Source organism: Polistes fuscatus, unplaced genomic scaffold, assembly GCF_010416935.1.
Source record: "Polistes fuscatus isolate 324 unplaced genomic scaffold, CU_Pfus_HIC Scaffold8, whole genome shotgun sequence".
In the NCBI taxonomy this organism is placed as follows: domain Eukaryota; kingdom Metazoa; phylum Arthropoda; class Insecta; order Hymenoptera; family Vespidae; genus Polistes; species Polistes fuscatus.
The window spans coordinates 1899406-1927161 of record NW_025113162.1 but is presented as its reverse complement, the minus strand read 5'-3'; the positions used below and the strand labels follow the sequence as shown (position 1 = coordinate 1927161).

Here is a 27756-nt window from a genome sequence, read left to right as displayed (position 1 = left end):
GGAGCGTTTCCTACTATCGAGGTTTTCCACTACGCGCTAAGCGCGGTCTCTTTTGTTTTCCGGCAAACGCAATTATTATTCTCTATGCATATTATTATATATATTTCTGTTAAAATTAATAAATTATTTTATATTTTTCGTTATATTCTGTCTGACATTATTTTTATAGTGATCTCAGGATTAGGATCTAGAGATTTGTGGGACTACTACGTAGCCAATTAAAATCAAGCAGGCTGACAACCTAAGCCCTGCCCTACGGCTGCCCTCAGCTAACCAGAAAAATTAGAAAACACTAGATACAAGGTATTGCGCGCAGCTTTCAATCAAACGCCGACGTATTGTTATTGTTGTTGCCTGTGCTTGTGTATTGTTTTTATTTACAACAATTTACAAGTACTTTTTTTTCAAATGGCAGATAAAGTATGTTTGATGAAATGATTTAAATTCACTTGATCATTTTTTTGTGCGTGAAACATATTTGATTTTTATTCTTATATATTGTAAATTTAAAACTCAAAAAATATTTTAACATACTTTTTTTCAGGAAGAATTACAAATGTTACAAAAAACGTACAATGACTTAGAGGACTATTATTCTCTTTTGAGGATAGTAAGAAATGATATAGAAAAAATGATAAGCAACTTCTCGTCTGCACCTGGTAAAAAATTTATAACATTATTTTAATTAATATTAGTAAATAGAAAACTTAAATTAAACTATTAGTAAGAAATATTTGGTTTATTATTTTTATTCGTATAATACATAAAAAATAGTATTATTTAAATAATAAATATATTCATTATTTAATATAATATATAGAGTATTTTGTAATGTGTCCTACTTCAGGAGTGGACAGAAGATACAAAAATTCATACAAACATGTCTCCTTCTATTTGAATTTGTTTCAAAGTTATAGCTACTTTAATGTTTCAAATTATTGAAACAATTTATTTTCATACAAGGTTCTCAAAAAGATTTGAATTGTATACACACTTACAGTTGTCGTCTCATCGAATTCCATAGCTCTGTTAACAGTCTTCTTATATATGTGCTGTAAGTTCTTTAATAGTGACAATGGGTGTTGAATACACAATTGTTTTTAAATGAGCTCAGAAATAAAAATCGAATTATGCACATGTAACTTCCAACGTGCACAGCAAATAGGAAATAATGAAGTACTTCTAGTTTGATAACCAAGCAGTATTGAAATTGAACTGATTAAACCAAGATGACTAAATTTAATTAACTGAATGTATGACATTGATAAAGACAAGAAATATCCATTAGCTATAACTTTGAAACAATCTCAAATAGGATACATATTTATATGAACTTTTTTATTTTCAAAGTGGCTTCCACATATTAAAAAACACCTAGTATATATACAATTTTATTTAATAAATGATTTTATTACTAATAGAACAAAAGACTATTGAAGTATTTGTAAAAAATAACCTTTTTTTCTTTATCATCTTGACGCGAAGATAGATAAATTTAACAAGCTTGATCAATCAAATTTAAAATAACTTTACAAATTATATATTTTGTTTGGAAAAACTCCAGGTATGTTTTAAAATGAATAATACAAAAATATGTCCAATTAATTAAAAACAATGTATTGTTTCAGATTTTTTCCCAATACAAAAAGACGCTAAAGCTGGAGTTATTAAAAAAAGTAAAAAAATTCCTAAATAGCGTAATACACCATATTAAAAATATCGAATACGATAAAGTAATCATATATTTTTATTCATTTTTGAAGAAAGATGTAATAATACTACTGATATTTGTAAATTGTCGTTTTCTTAAGAATTTTTTTCATTAATATTTTTTATCAATAAAATCATTTTCGATCCCTTTTTGACAAAGTATTAAAATATCATAAACCTAAAATTAAATGTAAAAATGATCTCCAAGTGTTTCTCATATTACTTTCGAAATATTATTAGCTGTTTTAATAAATTTTACATTTTACAAAATATTTCCAATATACAATTAAATATTAGCAAGAGAAATATTAAATTGCAATGTTATAACAGATCTAAAGAGAACAAAATAAATGAAGAACGCAAACGAAATAATATTATGCGTCCCTCACAATCTTATGAATATAATATTTTTGGTAATCGTATGGTCGACGTAAATGTTTGTATTATTGGTGGAGGTTTGTCTTCCATTTATACAACAGTTCTTTTGAAACAATCTCGTTTTATAAAAGATATACATTTAGTTGATTTAAGTGAAAAATTAGCTGGTACCATTTTGGATGCAAACCATATTGATACTACCATTCGTATAAAGTATTTTACTAAAAAATTAATCAGTAAAGCCTTGGTAAAAGTACGTTATTATAATTACTTTATAATAATGAAATGAAGAAAAATCAATTATAATTTATTTTTAGACAAATATTGTTGCACTTATGGATGAGACGGATTTTAATATCGACAAAGATCCATATGTTCAACTTAATAGGTGTTCAAAATATATTCATCAAATAGTAGAGCATATAATCGCAATTTGCCCTACAGCACTTGTAGCAATTTTTACAAAACCTGTAACAGCAACGTTATCGATGGTATCAGAAATTTATAAACATGCAGGCAAATGGGATCCAAATAGATTGATTGGTTCAGTTTCTACAGAAATAATGCGAATCGAAACGATAACTGGAAATGTCTTAGATTTGAATCCTGCATTTATAACAATTCCAATAGCTGGAGGAGCTGATTTAAATACTATTGTTCCGCTTTTATCGTGCACCAAGCCTATCAATGAATTTACAAGTGTATGAGTATAAAATATCTTGTTATATTTTAAAACTTTTTCTTTTTTTCCTTTCGTGTAATAATAAAATATAAATAATCATATATTAATTGTTTAGGGTCAAAGTAATGCATTGATAGAATTATTTCAAGCAACCAAACAAGATCAAATTAATTTTAAAGTGAAAAATTTAGCTCTCTTAGATGGATCAGCTGCAGCAAAGTTAATCTTGACTCTCGTCGGTGGTTTAAACGATTTCGATAATGTCTATGCATGTGCATTTGTACGTTCAAATGTATTGCCAGTATGTCGTTTCTTTACATCTCAATTACAATTTGGGATGGGAGGAATAAAGAAAAATTTTGGTTTACCAAAAGTTTCATCTTTGGAAGTTAGTATGATCGAAAGTGCAATTCCAATTATTAATGAGTACATAGAAATGGGAATGAAAGCTTCTAATTGCAAATAAAAAAAATTACATCTTAAATTTATTTATTTATTATTAATATTTTACAGATAATTTGTATTGTTATTCAAGGTTTCTAAATTTAAAAACTATTATCTTTTACCATATTAATATTAATCAAATATTAAAAAGATTATTTTAATATATATATAATTTCCAGTCATTCAAATTTCGTGTCAAGAAGAATTGTCTAGTAAATTAAATCTACGAAATATGATTGGTTATATTTTCTAGCAACAATTAATTATTTCTGTTAGCTCCATAAGAAATGAGCCAATAAATAACTAATCACAAATTACTAAAATTGAAAAAGAATATAAGTCCGCGAATTTTAACATAGGTTTTAAATTTATTTAGTTGGTATGATTTCTTACGGCTATTCTATAGTTGCATTTCAGTAGCTTCTTAAAATTTCTTTTGTGGTTAATTTTTTTTTCCTAAGAAATCCATGTAAATTGAAAAGGGAAAGAAAACAATAAAAAATAGAAAATGTTAACAATAGTGAAAAAACGAATGATCTATTAAATTGAGTTTGTGATTTAAATAGAAAATAAATAAAAAAAAAATATATATATACATACGTGTATGTATATATATATATGTAGTTTTTCATGGCAATATGCGAGTAAACATTATCCTGTTGGCATCTAGAAAATCTTTGTAGGAAGCAAGTTATAAATATCGGAACAAAACGCGGGTGTAGTTATATCAGATTTAAAAGGTAGAACCGTTACACACATATATATACACATATGTATGACAATTGAATCTCGAAGTTTAATTTAAAAAAAAAAACAAATCTTTTGTAAATCAAATGCTAATTCTGACATAAGAATTGACAATAATATCCAATCACATTAGTAATTTATTTTTTCTTAATAAAAGGAAGGACGTGACCATCGTAATTATCATTTGCAAACATGGGAATCATTTTGTCCACATTTCGTGTGAGTATTATTTTCTTATATTTTTATATTTCATTAATTTTCTTATTATATACTTCGTATTTTTTTCATCGTAAATAAATTTTTTTGTATCAAAGAGGTTATGCGTTATATTTGAAATAGTTCATTAAAGGTTTTCATATATTATAAGATAAACTTTTAATATTATTATTATTGCTATTATTATAATTATATTTTCCTCTTTTTTTTTGTTAATCAAATCATGTAAAAAGAGATGTGCATGAATAATATTTTTATCTGACAACTATGGTTATTTTTAGAATCAAGACAGGCTCGTTGTATTATATATTTCATTATTATTTTAAGATATTACATACATTACGTGCATATCGATTTTAAATATCTTAAAATAATCATTATAGTTACAACTTATTATCAAAAATAATTGTCAATATGGTATAAATCGTTATTGAGTTAATCTCTTTGTTTGAATTAAACTCATTATGTTAAAATGAATTTGGTTAAAATATTTATCTTTAAGATTTAATGCGTTATCATTTTTTGGATTCTATATTGTTGGGATGATTAGTCAAAATTGAAAGATAATGAATACAATATAAAATGCTAGGTGAACTCTTATGCTTTTGGTTAACGTATTTGCATACAATAGTATTGAATATTTTTCTGATATTAGTATTCAAATAAATTTTAAATATTTTTATTTTAAGATTACTGTACTTTGAACAAGATGACTTTGTATTTTTTATAAATTATATTTGTTATAATAAGGAATTCGTTTTTATTTTGTTACAGAGAAAGAAAACGACTATTGAAATTTTAGAAGAATTAGATTCGGTAAGAGAAACCTTTGTTTTATGATAGGCATATTTATTTTTATTTTATTGTTGTATAAATTATAAGATTTCTTCTTTTCTTTCTGTAGAAAATAAAAGAAATACAAGAATATGGGCAAAATACTGAACAAAGGCATAAAAAGATTGTGGGAACACTTGTCATTTATAGTGTTGTTCTTTATATCATGACAGCCTTCATTTTCTATTTTTACTTCTTCCCAGCTTCTTTGTACGATCAATTATTCTATATTACTCCGTTATTAATTTTTCCAATTTTGTAAGTATCCTTATTATTATTTGTTCTTTTCTTCTTTTCTTCTTTTCTTCTTCTTCTTTCTTTTTTTTTTTCCTTAAAATCTTAAAATTGATTATATATAAAGGCAAGCATATAAGTTAATTGATTAATTAATTTCTAAATGAATTGATAATAAATATGAAGAGAACATTGTGTATTACTACAGAATACTGTTAACTAAAAAAATGGTATCATGGTACTACAAACAGAAAATATCACAGAATCAAGAAAAATTGATAACAATGCAACGAGAGAAAATTAAAATTTTAGATGAAGTGACCGAAACACAAACTTATAGAAAGGCCAAAGAAATTTTGTTGAGATTTGCACCGGATCAACTTACAGTAATATCAGTAAGTCTAAATAATTATATTAAGTAAAAAATAAAGAATCTTATATGTTTACAGTAAAGGTAAGTAATATCTTTATTTAGAATTCTGCAAGTACAAGTTATAATAATAATTGCTGATTATACTATTTAATAGATAAAAAAAATGAGATTCTATAAATCAAAAAATTCTAATAACTATATTTGGATTAATGAATGTTATTGTTTTTTAGGCACCCATTAAAGCACTACCACAGGCAGTAGAAAAATTACGACAACCCAACGTATCACAAGCTACTACATCTTCTTCACCTGATGTGGGAGAATTAAGAAGAAGAACTATAGGAAATTCTAATCAATCGTTCAATGTTTCAAGTGGTAGCAATGCTCAAATTTTACCTGTTGATGCAACTCCTATTAAAAACACACCGTTAAACACTCCTCTTCAAATTGGTTCTAGAATGCTTAATAGGACATCAATGGGAAACAGTTAGTATCATTTGATATTTATATAATAATAAATAATATTTAATTATTTGTAATAATCATATTAATATATTTATATTCTGGTAATCATTTTATATATATTATTTATTAATACAAATTTATGTTACATATTAGAATCGCCTGAGTATATATTAGCACGCCCCATACTGCCGCATCAGAGAAGTGTTTTTGACCGATTAATTGATTACTTAGTTGGTGATGGCCCATCAAATCGTTACGCTTTAATTTGTCGTCAATGTGAATGTCATAATGGAATGGCTCTTAAAGAAGAATTTGAATATTTAGGTGAATAAGATTTCTGGAAATCTGTTAACTTAAGATGTAAACAATATATGAAGAAACGTAATACTTGCATTCATAGGATTCAGATGTTGTTATTGCAATTTTTGGAATCCTCCGAAAAAGCAAAAGCCAGGTGTCCAAAAAATAGAAGATCTTTATAATATTTCTCTAACTTCTGCTACATCTATGGTCGAATTGCCCAATAAAATCACTGAAACAGCTAAAATTTCAGAAATAGATGCGTTATGTTCGTCTGATACTGGTAATCAAAATACCTTATTACTTTCTTGATTTAGGTAAGCATATACATATATTTTATAGATTGTCTAATTTTTAGATTCAGATATTGAACTGGTCGAAAAACCGACAGAAATATCGGAAAATCGAGATCAGGTTGATGGCGATTCCAATGAAGGTAAACATTACATGTTTACCTATTATATTTCTTTACTATTTTATTTATATATTTTGAACCCTTTCGTTATCAGCAACCCATATATAGTTGTCCATGTAAAGGAGCCTGTATGAACGACCAACCGATCCAAATAGGGATTCTATCATTCGACGATGTCCATATAAACAAAGTATTCCGTAACGAAAGGGTTAAAAAAAGGAAATAATATTCTTCTTATTTTTTTTATCTATATTTATTTTTTAATTAATTCCAAATAACTGTTTCGTAATTAGGAATGCAAAGCTCGCAAACGAACCAATTCAGCACAAATCCATTCGCGGAAGATATGGAAGTCGATGATTGATATCATTAATATTCAGTCGGCATAGGTACTCTATATTACTGTTGATAATGACATCAATAATACAGCGCAATATAATATAATTCTGTTTTATGTTCAGTAGTGGTTAATTATATATATATATATATATATATATAAAGGTTAACAATGATGAAATAATGAAATTTTCGAGAATTAAAAATAAAATCATTCCAAGTTATCTTTATGTAATTTGTAATCGAAATTGCATAAAGAGATTTAATAGCACAGTATAATAAAATAAAATATATAGTTTATTTTTTGTATTTTTTTTTATTTTTTGGGATGATAAAGAATAATTATGCTTTCCAGTTTATATCAGAATAATGTTTATATTATTATTATTTTTACAATCATGAGTCATTTAGCAGTAGAAGAGAAAGAATAATCAAATTCTTATATTGTTTAGTATAAAATATGTATTTTATATGAGACTGTTTTATCTTGATAAATAGAGAAATAAATAAGTATTTATATTAGAGGAAGAATCATTTTTGTAAGAAAGTATAATTAAAATATGAGATCAATTTTTTTGTCATAATACATACAATAATTTTTTTGTCTTTATACATTTTTTGGGAAATGAAAAAAGCAAATCATATTATTTTTTAATGCAATTTTGTTAGGATTACATTACTTTATCTAATTTTGAATTCCACGATGATTGATATTTTCTCTTGAAAGTAAAATTTTATATTATATTTTTAAGTATTTAAAAGTGCTGGTCTCAAAAAAACTTTACGTATATATTAAAAAATAATACAGCATTTTAAAGATATTTTAAATGTTTACATTTAATAAGAATAAAGTAAGAAAATAATAACAAACATTTAACGAGACGTTTGCTATTAAAAAAGGAAAAACAAAGAATATATTTGTTAAAAGAATATTTTAAATTTTGCCAGATAAAAGCTTAAATGTTATCTTGTGAAGAATTAAATGTTATTAAAAAAAAACATGATCAAAGAAAATATCTGCCGAGATGCGCGTTTGTTTCTTCAACGTATATTATTATTATTATTATTATTATAATAATATATATATATATATAATCAAACGAAATTTATACATATATATATATCAATTTATTATACGCATAATATAGTAGATATTCTTGTTGTTTTGGATTTATATTGTATCAAATGCAATCTCCAGAGACAGAAAACAAAAACAAAAACGGATATATTTGTAATATATAAGTGTATATGTATATTTAATTATTATAAGTTATATATGCTATACATATACAAATTTTAAAAGTTAAATAAAATTTTACATGAATATTTTTATAAGGAAAGAAAAATTATATTTGTTTGTCTCTTAAGAATAATCTACAATATCTGTTTCTTTTCTTTTGAAATACTTTTTCATCATTTATTTATAAATCATTTATTATATTTTATTGTGTCTCCTTAAGAGTGAAAATTATTATTATTATTACTAGTATTTCGGACAGAGATTTATACAATTTCTTAAAACTCCTCGTACACAGATTTTTCTTTTCTTTTTGCTATTGCATAGGAAGAAAAATTATTCGAATAATTGTAATAACAATTTGAATTTTATTTATTTATTTTTGTTTACAACTGCTTATGTAAATCATTGCATTCACTTTTCTGCTTATTTTAAACTATTTTTTACAATTTTAATATAATTATTTAACATGAGTATAAAAAATAATTAAGATACTGTTAAAAAATATAATTTTAATTAAAATAAAATAATTATCAAATAGTGTTAAGCTATACATTATTCATTATTTCTTTTGATTAGTTATAAATAAAATAAAATTTTGATCTATACTCAATGTGATTATACAGATCAGTGTGATCATTTTCATACAACTCTTGAGAAACGTGATTGGCTTGTTCTTTAAGAGTCGAAAAATGCTTATAATTTTATTTTTAGAACACTTACATCGTTGATTTATTTAAAAGATTATTTTTAGATACAAATTATGAATAAAAAATGAAAGAAAAATGATATTTAAAATTCGTGATGGTAAAATAATGAATAATGTCGTCCATTGTGTATAAGACTTAATGTCACGCTAGTCCAATGTTTGCGTTCTTAAAATTATAAAATAGTGTCAGAAAATTTCACACTTGTAAACACGCTTGAATAGTATAGTAAAAATAGTGCGGTATCGACGAGGAATTATCGTTCGAGGTAAATCTAATGATAATATCGACATCGTCAAACAAAAATTGTTAAATTGTTTTAAATCGATGTAACATTAATTGAAATAACTTTTATATGGAAATAATATTCTACTATAATTTATATCATCGATAATATACGCAATTGTATTTGGAATCTTGTTCTTGGTATGCTTGTCTACGACTTCGTTCGCATTTACAAATTAACAATTTCAAGTTTTGTTAATGAACAATACACTTGTTGGATATTTAAAAAATGAAATATTTGTCATGGCGTAAAATTTTTTAAGTTTTTTAAATAAATTTATGACCAATTAATATGTATTAACGTATGCGGGCTTTTACAGTAGTTCAATAGGTGCCATAACAATGTCTGCTTAATTGTAGAAATGGCCGCATCGACTCCGCATTGGTTTTCTTTTCTTCGATGTTTTATTTTTATTTCTATATTTCACTTTTAAGTTTTTACAATGTGTTCATTTGATTTAGGCATAATCAACATTTAGTTTTTAAGTTTATTTGATAGAAGTTAATGATGTTTTATAATTTCGTTTATACCTAACACGTGCATTATTTTTCTTCTTTTGGGATTGATTGATTTACTGTAGCATTGACTGCAGTAGAATTTTATTTCTGTATTTGGAAATTTTGTTTTTTAGATACATGTTTATATTATTCAGATAAGATTAAATTTTGTTTTATATTACATTATGTTTTTATTACATTGTTATAATAATGAAAAACTTATTTATTGAATTTTTGTCAGAGATAAAGAAAAATGCCGGAATTAACCGAACTAGATAAAGCTGCCAGTTCTGAGCCCACAAAAATTGAGGCTGCAAGAGTAGGAGTTGGGTCTGGCACTGATTCAGATTCGGATGATACCATTCCAGAATTAGAAGATGCCAGTGTCGGTGGTGCTGCTAGTTATCCAGCAGCAGCAATTGCTGGACTTCCTCTTGACATGGTCTCTAAAGCTAAACAGAGCCGTGGAGAGAAGAAAGCTAGAAAATTAATGAGCAAGTTAGGATTGAAGCCGGTACGTTTTGTTACCTATTCTCATAAAATGATATTTATTATTTAAAACTACTACTCATTTTAGATATTAGTTTCTCATTTCGTGTCTTTCAATTTAGGTACAAGGTGTCAATAGGGTAACCATTAGGAAGTCGAAGAACATATTGTTTGTCATTAATAAGCCAGACGTTTTGAAAAATCCAGCTTCAGATATTTATATTGTATTTGGAGAAGCTAAGGTATGTTCTTATTTCTGTACATTTAATTTAATAAGAAAACATTTTTGTTTAACACTTTGACTGTCACGTTAGTCATATATGACCGGCCACGGTTCTCCAGTGACACCATGGTGGTCATTAGTGACCGAAGCATTTAAAGTACTAATAATTGTAAAAGTTAAATGAAAATTTACATTTAGTGCATTCTAAAAATTACTGCTAATTAGAATATACTTTGAAATAAAAAGTTCCTTATTGAACAATTACAAATTTTTATTGGAATATTGAAAATGAAAGATTAATTTCTATGAAATCTTTAATAAAAATGCTATCATGGCGCTTTAAGCGAAACATGTGATTATGGTATGGCAGTCAAATGTTAATGATTGGAATATATATGATGACACTGTATGGTTTCACAATTTATCAACTGAATATATCGTGTAGATAAATACCTTGGCAGACTGATATATAATAGATGATTTTTCATTTTTTATTATTATTATATTATGCTCATTTTTAATAAAATATATTATTTTCGGATTTTTATATATATATTTATAGATTGAAGATTTAAGCCAACAAGCTCAAGTCGCAGCTGCTGAGAAATTTAAAGAACCACCTGTGATTCCTGCAACCGAAGCTGGTGGCAGCACAACGGTAAAGAAATTGCACATATTCTAATTGACATAATACATTGATAGCAAATCTTATATTTTTTCTATATTATTTAAGGTTGTTGCTCCAATACAAGAAGAATCGGAAGAAGAAGTGGATGACACAGATGTGGAAGAGAAAGATGTCGATTTGGTAATGTGCCAGGCCAACGTATCTAAAGGCAAAGCTATTAAAGCTCTTAGAAATAATAAAAATGACATTGTCAATGCTATTATGGTAAGTAAATTTTATTGGAATATTATTTTTAATAATTATTTTTTAATATTTTTATCATGATGATTAATATTAAAAAGGTTTCGTGATAAAGTTAATAATTATCTGAAAATATATTGTTGTTAATCTTGGCAGACTGAAAGTACACAATTGTAAATGTAATTTAATTTTATGGAAATTAGGATACAATATTAACAATAATGTAATGTTTGTTTTAGGAATTGACAATGTGATGAAGCTTTTTAGAAATGGTTATGCTATGGTATGACGAAGCCTGCATTTTGAAGTCACTGTTGAATCATCTATGCATCATAAAAAAAACTCATTATTTCTTTCTTTCTATCATTGCATTGCAATAATTCACATAATTCCGTAAGACAAAATCTCATAGATATATATAGGCCAGGCGATCTTTTTCGGGAATCTAAATTTACGTGTATGTACATAATTCATACGGAATTAACAAATAAATACATTAAGGACATGGTATATGCCATTAGTTTTATTCACTTTTTATATGAACCAATAATTCCTTCTACACAAACTTCGTTTATTTATATATATATATTTTATTTTTGTATTCTATTGAATTATAGTTACGAAATACAAAAAATTGGCATAAAACCATAACAACAATAAAAAAATGAATAGGTACTCTTAGTTGCTCACAAATTGCTCATTTAAAATCCATAATTGCTTACTTTATTAATTAATCATTTAATTAGTTATTAATTGAAAATACAAAAACGGTTATTTTACTTTAATAAATATCGACCGTCGGTAATAGTAGGTTCCTTTTTAAAAATATCGAACGCTGTTAATGGCAATTTCTACTTTAACAATATTGACCGTCGGAAACCTTAATATAAAGTATTATCGACGTAGAGTAAAGCAAATTAAAAATCTACTGTTACCGACGGTCAGCGTTGTTAATGTAGAAAACTACATATACCGACGGTGGATAAGATAAAGGTAAAGCACTGCTATTACCGATATGAGCTTAGCCGGCCTGCCACTACAGTGGCGATGCGCCACTATAGTGGCTCACTCGAATAGCTTACTTGCTTACTTTTTGAATTAGTCTTCATATTAATTCATATTTAAGTGAAATGTTAAAAATTAAGTATTTAAAATATATTTTTAGGAAAAATTATAATTTAATCATTAAGGAATCTTTACGAAAAACATACGAACTTTTTTTATATGCAGCTGATAATTTGAAAACTGTTAGATAGTAATGTACTGCTTTTATATACGGTAATTGTTTAACACTAGAAAGACGGGAGCTTAGTATATACCTATATTGCCTGAAAGCAGTCAAAATGACTGCATTGTGAAAAAATAACTAATGCGCAAAGAAATTTGTTTAACAGTAATTTTTAATATATTTTATATCACTAACAGTCATATAACAAGTTATTAATAACAGACTTCGCATTTACTTCTATTATATTATATTAATATTATATCGCGAGAGTTGCATAATCCTTCTGAAGAAGATATACATAAAAAATAAGGCGAATAAAAAATAATTTCGATGTGATAATCACTTCCATGAAAATTTCCCCCTCTGAAGTCACGACTGCACAGGAACATTAAAAAAAATGTACATTTCTTTACACAATTACATAAAAATGAAAAAATGCAAAAATCACAGCGTTTATTTCTTAATTTCTCTTTATTACAAATAAAATTCTCGTTACGCACACGCACAACGTAAAGAAAGTCATGTAAATAAAACTTAATAAAACAAATTTTATAGAGGACAATGACTCAGATCAACGGTGAATTTCGAGGAGGACGGATCACAGAACATATACTCCGATCTTCTAAACAACAATAGACATTTTTATTGATTAATTAACAATTATTTTAATGCACTAATGCACTCTCTTTATGTTACAGCAGAATTTTACCCTCGAAGATATCACTGCTCAGAAGCATTAAAATAATTACATCAAATAGATAAAAATACGAAAATCATAATGTTTTAATCTTAAATTTTATTCAATAGGTTTATTATTCTTTTTATACACGTGTTCAACGTTCGGGAGGTCCTGTATCAACTTTCACCAAAAGAACTTTAACAGAGGATAATGACTCAGTCTAACGACGAATTTCGAGGAGGAGGGATCACAGAACATATACTCCGAGTTTTTAAGCAACAATAGACACTTGCATCGATTAATTAACAATTATTTTAATGCACTAATGCACTCTCTTTATATTTCAGATTATTTAGACACATATATGTACTAGTATATATATATATATATATATAGGTATTACATACTTATTAACATATTTTAAATATTAAATAATTTCAATCCGATATTTTATTAGATGAAAATTTTACCCCACCTCCTCGAAGTCATCACTGCGCAAGAACGTAACAACAAATGTACATTAGTTTAAACAATTATACAAAAAATAAAAGAATATTAAAATGAGAGCGTTATAATATTAAATTTTATTGATTAATTTTATTGATTTCCTTTTATACACATGCGCAATTTTCGGAAAGTCACATAAACAACTTCCACCAAAAGAACTTTAACAGAGGATAATTACTCAGATCAACGGTGGATTTCGAGGAGGAGGGATAACAGAACATATACTCCGAGCTTTTAGACAACAATAGACGCTTGCATCGATTAATTAACAATTATTTTAATATTTTAATAAATTCTTATTATAATTAAGATTGTTTAAACGCATATATATTTATTTAAATATTACCTAACTTTTGACGTATTTTGAATATTAATTAATTGCGATTTTATGTTTTAATAGATGACAATTTTACCTCTCCTCTCCGAAGTCATCACTGCGCAAGAACATAACAACAAATGTACATTTGTTTAAATAATTACATAAAAATTGAAATAATGTTAAAATCAGAATTTTATATAATTTTTATTTCTATTTATTACAATTAATTTTCTCGTTACATACATAAGAAACTTTCGGAAAGCCATGTATATAACATTCATTAAAAAAAAAACTTTTTTATATGACAATGTTTCAGTCTTACAGTAGATTTCAAAGAGGAAAGTTCATCAAAAGGTACATCTTTATTTTTAGATTACAATATACATTTCTATCATTTAATTAACAATTATTTAAGGTGTATTGAACAAAGTATTATTCTCTACTAATACTTATAATTTATATATATAATTGCTTAAACATATACATACATTATTTTAAATATTACATACTCTCCTATTAACGTATTTTAAATATAGAAAATAATTTTTATATGAATTTATTTTTATGATTTTAGATGACTGTGTCTTCAGCTTGGTTGCGTTCTTGGATTGTAACATAATTATAAACTTCTCCAATTACTTAGATTGTTTTTCAATCATTGTTACATAAAATTTAATATCAAACGTTTATTAAAATTTTATTATTTTTTTAGAAACAATTCAATGGGTAGCGGGTGGATTTCTTCTTCGCAAAGGGCGCCATTTGTTAAGAAGGAATTTACTTCAGGGATGCGACCCTGCCCACGCGAGCCTTGATTCTATCTTTCCCCCAAGGATAGAATCATGTCCTTCCCTCAGCTTTTTAAAGTGAAACGCCCTATCCTTTTTTTTTTATTTTTTTTATTTTACTTTGCTTTTTTTAACTCGCGATTTTGCAAGCATAGATGTGCACGTAGCATAGGAACTGAAACTGCATTAGAAGGGATGTCTACCAACGCTATTAGTAAGACGGGCCCAGGGATTAAGTTCTTCAAGCCTGCAGTAAATATAGTACCGGTGGGCAAACTGTACGTGCAGCGTAAGTTCCTCGTAATATAGATTAGAGTCAGTGGATTAGTCCAACCGGTGGGATACCACTTAAAAAAAAAACCTAAAAAGTTTCACTTTAAAAAGCCTACTTTTCAACTTCTTCCCTATCCCTTTGTTTTTTTTGTTGCAGGTTACATAGGAGGAGGACCACACCAGGACAGCACGAGGACCAAACCAGGACAGCACGAGGACTTAGTTATAATAAAGGATAGTGTAAGATAATTATCTGTATAATTAAATTTATAATTAAATGTATAATTACATGCATAATTTTAATCTATTTATTCTTCTCCCCTTAGGATAGCACGCATGTGATATTTATTTTTTATGTATTTTATTCGTTCATAGGTTCCATGTTTATGCGATTCTATTCATGTTTCACTCCTCCTTTATCATTTTGATATCTGCTATTCCAATTTTCTCTTACTCCTCGATAATAATTGCAAGGATTTTCCGAATAAAACTCTTAGGGTGGGGCCTAAGAGTGGGGCTTATTAAAAAACCTTCTCGGGACTTTCATCTTCTATGGTTTCAATTTAATTCGGATGGGGACATCTTCAGGATGCACATCCCGGGTCTTCAGAAGCGGTTACCTCCTCGTGGTTAGTCCCGGGCAATGGTATTTTACTTTCAGTATAATGTTTAACATGTTTTACATGCTAAACATTCCATTGCAAGTAAAATCTAGCCAAAGACCGCTTTCCATAAACATTATAATTGTTTCTTTTAAATCCCTAATTAATATCATATCCCTATTCCTTTCCTTGGTTCCATTTTATTCATTTCATATACAGAAACTAATTACTTTGTAATGTTTTTAATAACTTTATGTATTTGCAGATACCAGGGAGTAGTCCAAAATTATTAAAATTTTAATTGCAATCTATAAAAGAGATTACATTCGATTCATTCATTGCATCTTTACAGTCCTAGAATAACATTTCTTTTTGCAGGGTTCTTTTTTAAATCATAGCTGCAATGGATAGATAGTATGCTCTCTCTTTCTAAATAATCGTTAATAAGATATTACTTTATACGTCATTGATAATGTTGCTTACGAATTCGTAATATATTCTTTAAAATTTTATATTTCAATTATCCAACTTTAAAATATTACATATCTATTATTCTATTTTAAATATTAATTAATTTTGATCTTATATTTCATTCGATAAAAATTTTACTCTCGAAGTTATCACTGCGCAAGAACGTAACAACAAATGTACATTAGTTTAAACAATTATACAAAAAATAAAAGAATATTAAAATAAGAGCGTTATAATATTAAATTTTATTGATTAATTTTATTGATTTTCTTTTATACACATGCGCGACGTTCAGAAAGTCATATAAACAACTTTCAATAAAAGTAATTTACATAGAGGACAAAGGCCCTGTCTGAAGGGGAATTTCGAAGAGGACGGAGCTTCGAACATATATTACGAACTTTTTAACAACAATAGACACTTCTATCGATTAATTAACAATTATTTTAATATTTTAATGCACTCTCTTTATGTTTCAGATTTTTTAACTACATATCTACTGGTTTAAACATTACATACATATTAACGTACTTTCAATAGAAATAATTTTAATATATTTTTATTTTATGTTTCTTTAGATGACTTTTTTAAATTTAATTTCGTTACTGAGCTAATACATAAACATAAAATTAACCGATTACTTATATTGTTTTTTAATCATTTTTTGGGTCTTCGGAAGCGGTTACCTCCTCGTGGTTAGTCCCGGGCAATGGTATTTTACTTTCAGTATAATGTTTAACATGTTTTACATGCTAAACATTCCATTGCAAGTAAAATCTAGCTAAAGACCGCTTACCATAAACATTGTAATGATAATTAGTTTCTTTCATTTTCCTAATTAATATCATATTACAATTCATTACATTGTTTTCCCTTTAATACTACCTTCATATTATATCCCACATTAAAATACTCGATTTATTTTCTAGGAACACTAATCTTGTGCATTCTTTCAGACGTTTTTGACGTGCAGTGCGGTCGGTAAAGCACGTCTCGGTCGCATTCGCGATAAAAAACTTTTTTATAGTTTTTTATTTTCGTTACCGTCCACCCATCGTCATCCTAAGGGTAGGAGACCCATCGGGCATTCATCACTGAAGATTAAAAGTAAGTATAATTTTTCTATGAAACATTTTCTATGATAAATTTTCAATAGTTTTTGATTACGACGAAGATATTAATTGTTCTTTTTCATTTTCTGTTTCAGAACATCATTGCAATCGAGCGCGTAGGCAATGAGATACTCGAGTGTTTGCATCGTTAAACAAAAATCGGAAATTTTTCGGGTAAAGAAACTCCGAAAGTTTCTTTTATTCGGTTTATACGTGTGCCATCGTCATCTAAGGGTAGGAGACCCATCGGGCATTCATCACTGAAGATAAAAGGTAAATTAATTTTTCTATTAAATATTTCATTAATTATTACTTGTAATTTTTAAACGATAACAATGATACTAATCGTTTTGTTTTTTCTTTTTCTTTTTCCAGAAGGCTAAGTGTTTGTGTTAGTGTTTGAACTGCGTGCAATGCAGTTGTAAAAATTAGAATCAGTGTCGTGGTCGCGATAAGAAACACGTAAGTTTCTGATTTTCGTTGGAACCGTCTACGGCATCGTCATCTTAAGGGTAGGAACCCATCGGGCATTCATCAATCAAGATAGAAGGTAAATTAATTTTTCTATTAAACATTTCTTTAATAATTACTTGTAACTTTTAAATGGTAACAATGATACTAATAGTTTTGCTATTTTCTCTCTTTCCACAGAAAGGTAAGCAAGTGTTGGTGTTTGATTTTTAACTGCACGCAATGCAGTTGTAAAAATTAGAGTCAGTGTTTGTACGAATAATTAAAAAATACAATTTTTATCGCGAAGTAGAGTCATTTTTGTTCGAATAATTAAAATACAATTTGATCGCGAAGTAGAGTCATGTTTGTTCGAATAATTAAAATAAAATTTTGATCGCGAAGCAGAGTCATGTTTGTTCGAATTATTAAAATCAAATTTTGATCGCGCAGTAGAGTCATGTTTGTTCGAATAATTAAAGTAAAATTTTTATCGCGAAGTAGAGTCAGTGCATTCAGTCATCGTCATCCTAAGGGTAGGAGACCCATCGTGCATTCATCACTGAAGATTAAAAGTAAGCATAATTTTTCTATCAAACATTTCTATGATAATTTCAATGGTTTTTATTACGATGATGATTATTAATCGTTCCTTTTCTTTTTCTTTTTCAGAACATCATTGCAATTCGTGCGTGAAGCAATGTACCGGGAGTGTTTGATCGTTTAATATAATTTAAAATCACGGATTAGAAGCACGTTCGCTCGTTAATAAAAATTCGGTCGCGTTTCGCGTTCGTGTTCGCGTTCGCGTTATTTTTGAGATTTATATATTAAATTAACTGCGAGCAATGCAGTTAATTGCATTAGAGTTTGTTCGTATAAAATTATAGTTTTTTAATTTTAAAACAGTCGTACAGACTGTTCGCGAAATAGAGTCAGTGAAGTGCATCAGTGAAGTGCATCAGTGAAGTGACCGCGTATCGGGAGTGAAATTTTTGTGTTTGCATTGACTGCGTGCAATGCAGTCTTTGAATTAGATTTAGAGTCAGTGTTTGTACGAATAATTAAAGTAACATTTTATCGCGAAGTAGAGTCAGTGACCGGGCGTAAATTAAATTCAAATCGTATCGCGTATGTAGATTCAGTGCTGTTCGCCGTTTAAGAAAAATTTCGGTTTCGCGATAAGAAACTCTTTTATAGTTTCTTATATTCGTTTACCGCGATATTAGAGTCACGGGAGTGCGAGGAAAAGTGCATCAAGGAATTCTCCGATGGATCTGGTGGACGAGGGATGCAGCGGAATCATGCTGCGAAGTAGGAGTGTTTTGGAGCCACCGCAGAACTTCTAATGCTAATTGTTCATATTGCATACATGCGTCATTTTTTTTAAAATGCCACATATATGTAATATAACAGTTAGCAGTCGTGAGTTAAAATTTAAAGTCCCTCCGGTGCTCAATCATGCCGAGGATGAAAGGTCCCAATCGGCACGAGTTACTGGTTGTAATTATTCCAAAAAATTATTGACGAGCACATGAGTTATTCCAAAAAAGGATTAGTCCTTTTTTGAAATTGCTCATGAAACTGTATATTTTATTGTATGTTATATTATTAGTTCAGGATAGGTCTTCTTGTCTCATCGGTTAAATTCATTTAATTAACAGTGCAATTAATTAATGCACTTTTCTTTTTTATTACGTGTTTCGTTCGCGTTTAGTAGTTGTGAAATCGAGTATTAATTTACTCGATTTCGTCCAAAAAGCATGTAATAAATGTCTTACATGCATTGCTTCGTACTTAGTTTATTTAATCGCGATTTTATTTTTCGATATAATAAAAAATGAGCAAGAAGACAAACCCATTCGCGACGGATACACTCTGGCTGTTATATGGTGGCTCAAAGCCCAGTTCTTTCATTAGAACAGCCATTTAACGAAAGAGTCGTCCGAGATTTTTATTATTTTTTTTAAATTCTTAAAATCTTTTTAAGTCATTATAATGACTTGTAGAGTCATAGCCCGCTTAGATTAATGAGAGAACATTTTATTTAATAATCAAATCTTAGATTAGGATTTTCAGCAATTAATATACTAATCCCCGTTTCTCCCCCCTATACTTTCTGCGTTCTCATTTATGCGTGTGCCCAGGTGTTACACGTATGGGTGAGGAAACGGTTAGTATGGGTTTAGTTTTAAGTTTTTCCCTCCCCATTTGGCGTCTGTCATTGTGCTAGTGATTGCACGGTGTACATTGCACATGTGTGTGCGGTTAGGAATGTGCATTGTACATCGTTTCGTGATACGTAATACCGCGCTTATTATTTTTTAAAGTTATTGAATAAAAATACTTGTAGAGTCACGCGTACGATACGAAATTTTTTTTTTAACAATCGTTTTGCATAGTAGAGTTACCATTTATTTGCGGAAACTATGATATACTCGTATAAACTAGTATGCATATATACTAGTTTATACTTGTATTTTTGCATTAGTCATTTATGCAATAATCACTAGCCTTGACAGACGATTACAGCAATTGGTACGTACTCCCATAAATTTAGAAAACGCGTTTGAACTAGGGTGTCGGAGGTGCCCCGGGGCATGCTCTCTAGTTTAGGCTTTTGCACCCTGGTGGTATGTGTGAGAACCGTGGAGTGTGTGGGTGGGTATGCATGTGTATTTTTTTGAGCGAATGTGAAACTTTAATTATAAGTAGGTAGGACCCCGGAATGGCACGTGGCATACTTGCACTTTTCAGTGCGAGTCCCCACCTCCGGGTTTTATACGGAATTGTCACAAAATTATATCTTTTTTTATTCTATCTTGCTTGACTTGTAAATCTTTTTTGTGACAATTCTGTAATATGTATTATGTATCATGATTCAAAGGGATTTGCAACCATTTAAGAAATTCATTTCTATTTCGATTGTATCTCGAACGAGATAGAGTCGAAATCAAATCCGCAAAACCTTTGATGAATTGATACTTAGTTTTAAGTATTATAACTAGCACTTCGCACTATCGCGATTTAGTCTTTGAAATGTTTCATATAATTTAATATAAAGAATAAATTAAATAAAAATATTGCAAAGAAATGCATTGCATTTTTAGTATTATTTTTATTTCAATTCGATTATATTACTCGATAGTAAAAGTGCGAAGTGTTATTAGGTCATCGATTAGCATAATTAACTGCTCGGACATTCGATTAAATGTGCTCGTGTAATATGTGCACAGTCGATGAACTTTTAAGTTCGTTGATTGTCCACGAGCTAGGATAGCTAACGGGAAACGCGAATGCATTTTGTAATAATTAATAAATAGAGTCACCCCCTTAACGAACATCGGAATTATTTGCATAAGATGTATGATGAAAGAAAATAAATGGAATTATTTCATATATATATTGTAATGTGAAATGTATTTCATTTATATTAGTGTTATAAGCAGTTGAGAGTAATTGGGTGAAAATGTCTTGAAGTCGTTTCTAAATTGTACGACCATAATTTGGCATATTATAACGGTTTGGTATTAGAATAGAATCGATACTTTACATAGTTAATAATATTTTCTATGTAAAAAGCTCAGGATGTTTTACTAATCACATTTTTTTTTCAGGGTTGTGTTAGGGTCGGTTAGGTTTTTTTTATAATATAGAATCAGGGACGATTCTAATTCTATATCATTAATCGTTGTAATATGCCAAATTATGCGAATACTTTTTGGAACGATTGACGTTTTGGTCAAAGATTCTTTTCATGCTCGCACGTAGGGAATGTCCGACAGTAGGCTTGAAGAAAGAAGAGGCTAAAAGCCGAAGAGGCCCCCACTTAATTGTGGCTCAAGAGGGCAACTACAGACTTAATGAGTTATTTTCAAATTCAACAGCATGGTTGAATTTTTTGAGAATAGCTCGTTGGTCATTTGATATTTTTATTGTTTTATTTTTTTGTTTTGCTCGTCAATAATTTATAATGGTTATTAAGAATGGTAATAATTAAAATAGTTTTCTTTTTGTTACAGGTGACATCGTTGGATTTGCCATGCCACCCACCAAACACCAAACATAATTTTTCTTAAAATAAATCGAGTATTAAGAAAATTTGATTTTATAAATGATATTTCATTTAAAAGATAGAAAATACTTTAAAATCATGATAGAATACAATACATTCCCGAATTCCCGCTCCAATATCATATCATTTTCTAATTTCCTATTACACACAATTTCCCCACTTTTCATTCTTCATTTCATTCGTAGAAACTAATTATCTTATAATGTTTTTTAATGTCTCTTTTATTGTTTTAGGTATTAAGATTTACTCAATTATTATATTATATATTTAATTAATTTTCATTTATATTTTGTTTCAGGATGTGATTAATTCCAATGCATTTGTAGTATTGGATTTTGATCTAGAAAAGGAATATGCTTTCGATGCATTCATTGGTTTTTCGCAAATCTAAACTAATCTTTCTGTTTTCTGTTTCAGGTTCGTTTCCAGTATTTTTTTCAATGGGTAGCGGGTAGATTCTTTCTTTGCGAAGAAAGGTCTACTTCAGGGATGCGACCCTGCCCACGCGAGCCTTGATTCTATCTTACTCCCAAGGATAGAATCATGTCCTTACCTAAAATTCCACCCACACCAAACGATCCTTTTCTTAATATTTTATTGGCAGGATGAATTATGTGAAAGAGGGACCAGAAGTCGAATTTTTATAGATACCATGGATCATTCATTGCATTTTTGCAAATCTAAAATAATCTTTTCTTTTTCTTTTTCAGGTTCGTTTCCAGGCCCGATTTTCTTCTTTTTCCATACGCCTTTGTTTTTTTTTTGTTGCAGGTTACATAGGAGGAGAGCAACACGAGGACTCGCCGAGGACCAGCTGAGGACCAGCCGAGGACTTATTGTTAGTTATAATAAAGTATAGTATAAGGTAATTATTTTTATAATTAAATGTATAATGAAATGTATAATTTTAATCTATTTATTCTTCTCCCCTTAGGATCGCACGCGTGTGATATTTATTTTTTATATATTTATTCGTTCACAGGTTCCATGATTCTATTTATGTTTCACTCCTCCGTTATCATTTTGATATTTGGTATTTCACTTTTCTCATAATTCTAGATAATAATTACAAGGATTTTCCGAATAAAACTCTTAGGGTGGAGCCTAAGAGTGGGGCTCATTAAAAAACGTTCTCGGGGTTTTCATTTTCTTTGGTTTCAATTAAATTCGGATGGGGACATCTTCAGGATGCACATCCCGGGTCTTCAGAAGCGGTTACCTCCTCGTGGTTAGACCTGGGCAATGGTATTTTACTTTCAGTATAATGTTTAACATATTTTATATGTTATACATTCCATTGCAAGTAAAATCTAGCCAAAGACCGCTTACCATAAACATTATAATTGTAATTAGTTTTTTTTAACTTCCCAATTAATACCATATTCTTGTACTCCTTTCCTTGTTTCCTTTTATCCATTTAATATACAGAAACTAATTACTTTATAATGTTTTTTAATAACTTTTTGTGCTTGGGTTTTTTGTGATTGTAAAAAAAGAGTATACTTTATTATTGTATACAAAAATTAGATTATTTGTTTTTTTTTCAGTTCTTTTCAATTAATTAACGATAAATAAAAAATATTTAATAAAATATAGTTTAGGAGCCAGACAAACAAAAAGTGAGTAATTGATTGAAAACGAAAAACAATAGAAAACTTCATTGCTTTGCTTAGAAATGAGAAAAACGTTTTTGTACTTTTTGTTATTAATAAGTAATTAAATAATTAATTAATAAAGTAAGCAGTTATGGATTTTAAATTAGCAATTTTTGAGTAACTAAGACCACTTTTTCATTTTTTTCTGCTGTTGCGGTTCTATGCCAATTTTTTGGTGCTTAGTTACGTCCATAATGAAAAAAAATTAAGTTGATAATATAATTTTCTAAATTTATCATTAAATGATAATTTTGTGATCTGTATTATCGACCGACCATTTACTTCGACGAGTTTAAAGCTATTTGTTGAATTCATAGTACACCTGGTAGATGTCAGTAGTATTCGCTAAATATTGAAGTGATGCTGTTTAACAATTTTTTTATATATATTATTGTATGTTATTTTTATATCAGATTATATATAACTATTGTTACAGTAAATTATTGTTGAAATTAGACAATATTTTGTATAAAAAATGTTCCTAATATTTCTTGTAATAATAAAATCTGTATTATCTCAATCGAAGAAGATAAATTTATTTATTCATTTCGTAACAATACGTACTAACAACGTAATAACAAACACGTACTTATCGATATTAACGATTTTGGAAAACGACTTTTGTTCGGATGCTGTCGAAGCACGGTGAAAGTTTTATTTAAGTCGTTTCGCGCACGTGTTGTCTGCGGAAAGCTTCAAGGGGAAAGAAAGAAGAAAAAAAAGAAAGAAAGAAAAAGAAGAAGCGCGATATTACGAACCATCGTGGCGTGGGAGGGATTCCCTCGTTCCCATTCGCTTTATTCGCCGTGAGATTCGTGCTAATATTTGAAATTGCGGTCGCGTATATGACACTTCCTCGGTGACATCTGGTTGGACTTATCCGAATCCACGTTTATTGTTCGCAAGAAAAGGTTGGTAATATTGTCACGTAATGAAGAAGCAGCAAAAACATTGGTCGCGGGAAAAGAAATAAAATTCTCGTAATGCTTTTTCTTTCTTTTTTTCTTTTGTTCTGATGGAAAAATAATTTTTGATCGCAGACAAAGTATTTGTTCAGAAGTATCTATGAGTTTGTGATATATTCTATTTAGAAAAATCTTATATTTTAAAGATAATTATCGAAATTAGTGGAAGAAGTTTCTTTGATTTCGCCGAGAAAAAAAAATGGCCGCCCAACTTTGTAGGTCAGTTGAAAGTTGGGTTGGTGAATTGGGAAGGACACATGAAGTAAGATGTTTAAAAAAGGTTAAGGAATGAGAATTTACGAAGGAAGGGTCTCTTCCTTAGGAGTTCTGATTCTGGTTTCTCTTAACGATCGACTGTCAAGTCGAAGACGTATGTCGAGACATCAGATAATGTGTCGTATTGCTCGAAGAATGTTTCGTATGTCCTCGTCGTTGTCGTCGTCATTGTCGCACTATCGTTACCGGTAACGTCTTCATAAAGTCGGATATCTACAAAGAGAGACCGTCTAGATATTGTTGTTCCCTACTTCGTTAACAGAAAGAAGTAGCTGAAGGAGGCGAGAATTTCAGAATGTCGATGCGATACAGCTGTCAGACTTTGCACTTCAGAGAAGCTCAGTGTCTTCTATAAAGAGAAGAGGAAGGAACAAGATCGTACGAAGGATGAAACAAGAAAAGCAAGAGAGAAGAAGAGAAGAAGGAAGAGGAAGAGGAAGAAGAAGAGCATGAGGAGAAGGAGGATGAGGAGGAGGAGGCACGGATAAGATTGGACCCATCGAGCCATGTGGCAGGCGCAAACGGTGTGAGTAATGGCGTCGACCAATGCTTCCAGCGCTAAACGCTTCTGCACTTCTTCATCTTTCTTTTCCTTTTTTTCTTCCTTTCCTTTCTTTTCTTTCCTTGCTACGTTATACTTTAATTTACTTTTTTAAAGTATTTTTCGTATAGATGTTATTATTATTTAAATCATTATTAAATTATTATTACATTTACTCATACATTCTGCGATTCTAACGCACCTCTTTCTGGCACCATATTTGAAATTGGTTTCCCTTTATCTCTTCTCTACCGGAAATCGAAATTTGTCGCCTTTTTTTTCTTCCTTAAGATATTACGGTTGGTCATAAAATTCGTTTTCAACCTAAAACGAATAATATCGTTCGTGGGACGATTTTAGCGCCATTTTCGAGAAAGGTATAGGCCGTCTTTCCGCTTTCTGCCCATTTGAACGTTTCATCCTAATTCGTCCCTGTGGTGGTGGTCCCTTTGACGCAATGGTTACGATCTTTCTAAGGGTTTGGGGCTTTGGGTTGGCGAAGGAAAGAAGGAGGAGGTGGAAAGAATATTGCGGTTTCCGTAGCGTACCGTAGCGCAACAAACTGAACCGAGATTTCCCGGTGCCCGATGCCCGGTGCGGATAAACATAGCTCGGCGAACCAAGGGCTTAGCTCCTAAGGCTCGTAAAACTTTCGGATGGGCGTGGAATTGGTGAAGTACCGCAAATGGTAGTGTCGAGCCGACTTCAATACGATTCCTACTGATCGGATACGGTTTATTTCTCTTGGAAATCATTTCGGAAGCGTTAATCTAAATTTCACAAAGCTCAGGAAAGGTTCGAATTGAAAATATCGATAATTATATTTGCTTTTAAAAATACCAAAAAACACAGATATTATTCAAATATTTTAACATATTGTTGACCAACTATTGCGTGTAAAAAATAATTCCGTATTTCATGCTTTCATTCATTTTATATTTTAATAATTATTAATATAAGCAGCTTGTATATCTGTAAACAGGGAGTAGATATGAGTAATCATGACTGATCAACACGTTAATATGATTTAATTTTGATTTAAAAAAAAAATAAAAGAAAAGAATGCCTACTGATAGTCCAATTAAAATGGTTCGTATTTTTAATCTTTGATAAAAGAATACTTTTTCTTTTTTTATTTCACATTCAATTAAATTACAGCGAATTTATTTTCAAACTCGTATGATTTTTGTTGTCGTTATTGGAATTATTGTAAAAAACTGTTCTCTAAGCAACATGAAACTTAACTATCTCGATACGATATTAACACGTTCTCCGTCGTTATTGATGTTACACAAGAGTTCGCGCCTTGGTACACCTATACTATTAAAGCATCCACGCGCGGCCGACAATTATCGTCCGTCGCCGGAAGGCAACATGTTCGATCTTGGTCCACAAAAGCATCTTTCTCTCTTAACCTAACCACGTACGTATACATTCCTAGTCCGCTATTTTCGCTAATTTCGCCAATTTCGATCTAAATCATGAACAACAACAAAAATATTAAAAAATCAGTCAAAAATTCATGCGTTTTCAGAAAGCGTGGAAAGTGGGAGGAGAAGGGGGAGCGAGAAGAGAAAAGGAAAAAGAAGAAAGTTTGCACATTTTTAAAACTCGTTCACTCTGAGTATCTTCTCTTCGAAAGACGCGAGAAAGAAAGAAAGAAAGCAAGAGAGAGAGAGAGAGAGAGATGGTTCGTAGCGAGAGCACTATATTACATCATTGAGCGGCCATTTTGGACCACCCAAGTCGCTGTCAGGGCATAAAAAATATGAAGTTCTTTTAGGGCCGCCTTTTTTCCGTGCCGACGACTCCGCTGGATCGTACCGTAACGCAGAAAGGCGGTGCAACGAACGAGGAAGGAAGACAGTTTGAACGAGCAAGAGAGAGAAAGCAAGCAAGGAAGAGAAAGAAAGAAAGAAAGAAAGAAAGAAAGAAAGAACGAGAGAGACTGAGAATGATCATGGAAGGTGAAAGAAGAAGAGGGAGAGAAAGATATAGCGCGGACGTATGAAGGGTGGGGGTGGAGGGGTGGGGAAGGGGAAGATGGTTGATGAGAAAGGAGAGAAGAGGGAGAAAACAGGAGAAGACAAAGTTGTACGGATGAGGAAAGAAAGAAAGAGAACGAGAGAGAACAGGAGAGAGAGAGAGAAAGAGAAAGAGAGAGAGAGAAAAAGGAAGGAACAGAGGGCGAAGCTGGCAAAGGGTGAAGAAGGTAAGTGGCCGCGGGCCCTACTTGGGTTGAACGTAAAAGAAAGATGTAGTTATGTAGTTAAGCCGAGTTAGATCGTTCCGTCCGCCATCGCCACGCTGCGCTTTTTAAGCTTTTATCCTTCTCTCTCTCTCTCTTGCTCTCACACACTCTGTAATTTTTTGT

General features: G+C 29.7%; 3 protein-coding genes and 1 long non-coding RNA gene across 8 annotated transcripts; all 4 read left to right on the top strand.

Moving 5' to 3' along the window:
- The first annotated feature begins 283 nt into the window (after nucleotides 1–283).
- Nucleotides 284–1860, top strand: LOC122524807. Of its 2 annotated transcripts, none has more exons than XR_006305631.1 (3): nucleotides 284–420; nucleotides 545–659; nucleotides 1629–1860. It is a non-coding gene; the product is annotated as an uncharacterized LOC122524807 (long non-coding RNA). The 2 variants fall into 2 exon arrangements; XR_006305632.1 differs by lacking the exon at nucleotides 284–420 and adding an exon at nucleotides 425–463.
- A 188-nt stretch (nucleotides 1861–2048) lies between these two features.
- On the top strand, nucleotides 2049–3254 carry LOC122524806 (malate dehydrogenase-like). Its single transcript, XM_043647249.1, has 3 exons — nucleotides 2049–2341; nucleotides 2406–2789; nucleotides 2886–3254. The coding sequence occupies exons 1-3, from the start codon at nucleotides 2087–2089 to the stop codon at nucleotides 3234–3236; spliced, it is 990 nt and encodes a 329-aa protein (XP_043503184.1). The 5' UTR covers nucleotides 2049–2086; the 3' UTR covers nucleotides 3237–3254.
- A 283-nt stretch (nucleotides 3255–3537) lies between these two features.
- Nucleotides 3538–7242, top strand: LOC122524805 (endoplasmic reticulum junction formation protein lunapark-B). Of its 3 annotated transcripts, XM_043647247.1 has the most exons (10): nucleotides 3561–3954; nucleotides 4119–4180; nucleotides 4952–4993; nucleotides 5082–5269; nucleotides 5454–5640; nucleotides 5849–6104; nucleotides 6237–6407; nucleotides 6484–6666; nucleotides 6742–6819; nucleotides 7092–7242. In XM_043647247.1, the coding sequence occupies exons 2-10, from the start codon at nucleotides 4154–4156 to the stop codon at nucleotides 7160–7162; spliced, it is 1203 nt and encodes a 400-aa protein (XP_043503182.1). In that variant the 5' UTR covers nucleotides 3561–3954; nucleotides 4119–4153; the 3' UTR covers nucleotides 7163–7242. The 3 variants fall into 3 exon arrangements, with proteins under 3 accessions (XP_043503183.1, XP_043503182.1, XP_043503181.1); XM_043647248.1 differs by lacking the exon at nucleotides 7092–7242 and adding an exon at nucleotides 6893–6919 and having other exon boundaries at nucleotides 3538–4180; XM_043647246.1 differs by having other exon boundaries at nucleotides 3561–4180.
- A 1952-nt stretch (nucleotides 7243–9194) lies between these two features.
- Nucleotides 9195–11951, top strand: LOC122524828 (nascent polypeptide-associated complex subunit alpha). Of its 2 annotated transcripts, none has more exons than XM_043647301.1 (6): nucleotides 9195–9346; nucleotides 10103–10375; nucleotides 10473–10592; nucleotides 11136–11231; nucleotides 11307–11465; nucleotides 11681–11951. In XM_043647301.1, exons 2-6 carry the CDS (start codon nucleotides 10115–10117, stop codon nucleotides 11693–11695), a joined length of 651 nt encoding a protein of 216 aa, XP_043503236.1. In that variant the 5' UTR covers nucleotides 9195–9346; nucleotides 10103–10114; the 3' UTR covers nucleotides 11696–11951. The 2 variants fall into 2 exon arrangements, with proteins under 2 accessions (XP_043503236.1, XP_043503237.1); XM_043647302.1 differs by lacking the exon at nucleotides 9195–9346 and adding an exon at nucleotides 9401–9504.
- Nucleotides 11952–27756: the final 15805 nt, after the last annotated feature.

What these genes read in the sequence shown, in the direction of transcription:
- LOC122524805 (XM_043647247.1), top strand. Translation starts at nt 4,154, where the DNA reads ATGGGAATCATTTTGTCCACATTTCGT. An exon ending in TTATTAATTTTTCCAATTTT is followed by an intron (nt 5,270 to 5,453) that starts GTAAGTATCCTT and finishes GTATTACTACAG; the next exon opens with AATACTGTTAACTAAAAAAA. An exon ending in TAGGACATCAATGGGAAACA is followed by an intron (nt 6,105 to 6,236) that starts GTTAGTATCATT and finishes GTTACATATTAG; the next exon opens with AATCGCCTGAGTATATATTA.
- LOC122524828 (XM_043647301.1), top strand. Translation starts at nt 10,115, where the DNA reads ATGCCGGAATTAACCGAACTAGATAAAGCTGCCAGTTCTGAGCCCACA. An exon ending in GCAAGTTAGGATTGAAGCCG is followed by an intron (nt 10,376 to 10,472) that starts GTACGTTTTGTT and finishes CTTTCAATTTAG; the next exon opens with GTACAAGGTGTCAATAGGGT. An exon ending in TTGTATTTGGAGAAGCTAAG is followed by an intron (nt 10,593 to 11,135) that starts GTATGTTCTTAT and finishes ATATATTTATAG; the next exon opens with ATTGAAGATTTAAGCCAACA.
- LOC122524806 (XM_043647249.1), top strand. Translation starts at nt 2,087, where the DNA reads ATGCGTCCCTCACAATCTTATGAATATAATATTTTTGGTAATCGTATG. An exon ending in TCAGTAAAGCCTTGGTAAAA is followed by an intron (nt 2,342 to 2,405) that starts GTACGTTATTAT and finishes ATTTATTTTTAG; the next exon opens with ACAAATATTGTTGCACTTAT. An exon ending in CTATCAATGAATTTACAAGT is followed by an intron (nt 2,790 to 2,885) that starts GTATGAGTATAA and finishes TTAATTGTTTAG; the next exon opens with GGTCAAAGTAATGCATTGAT.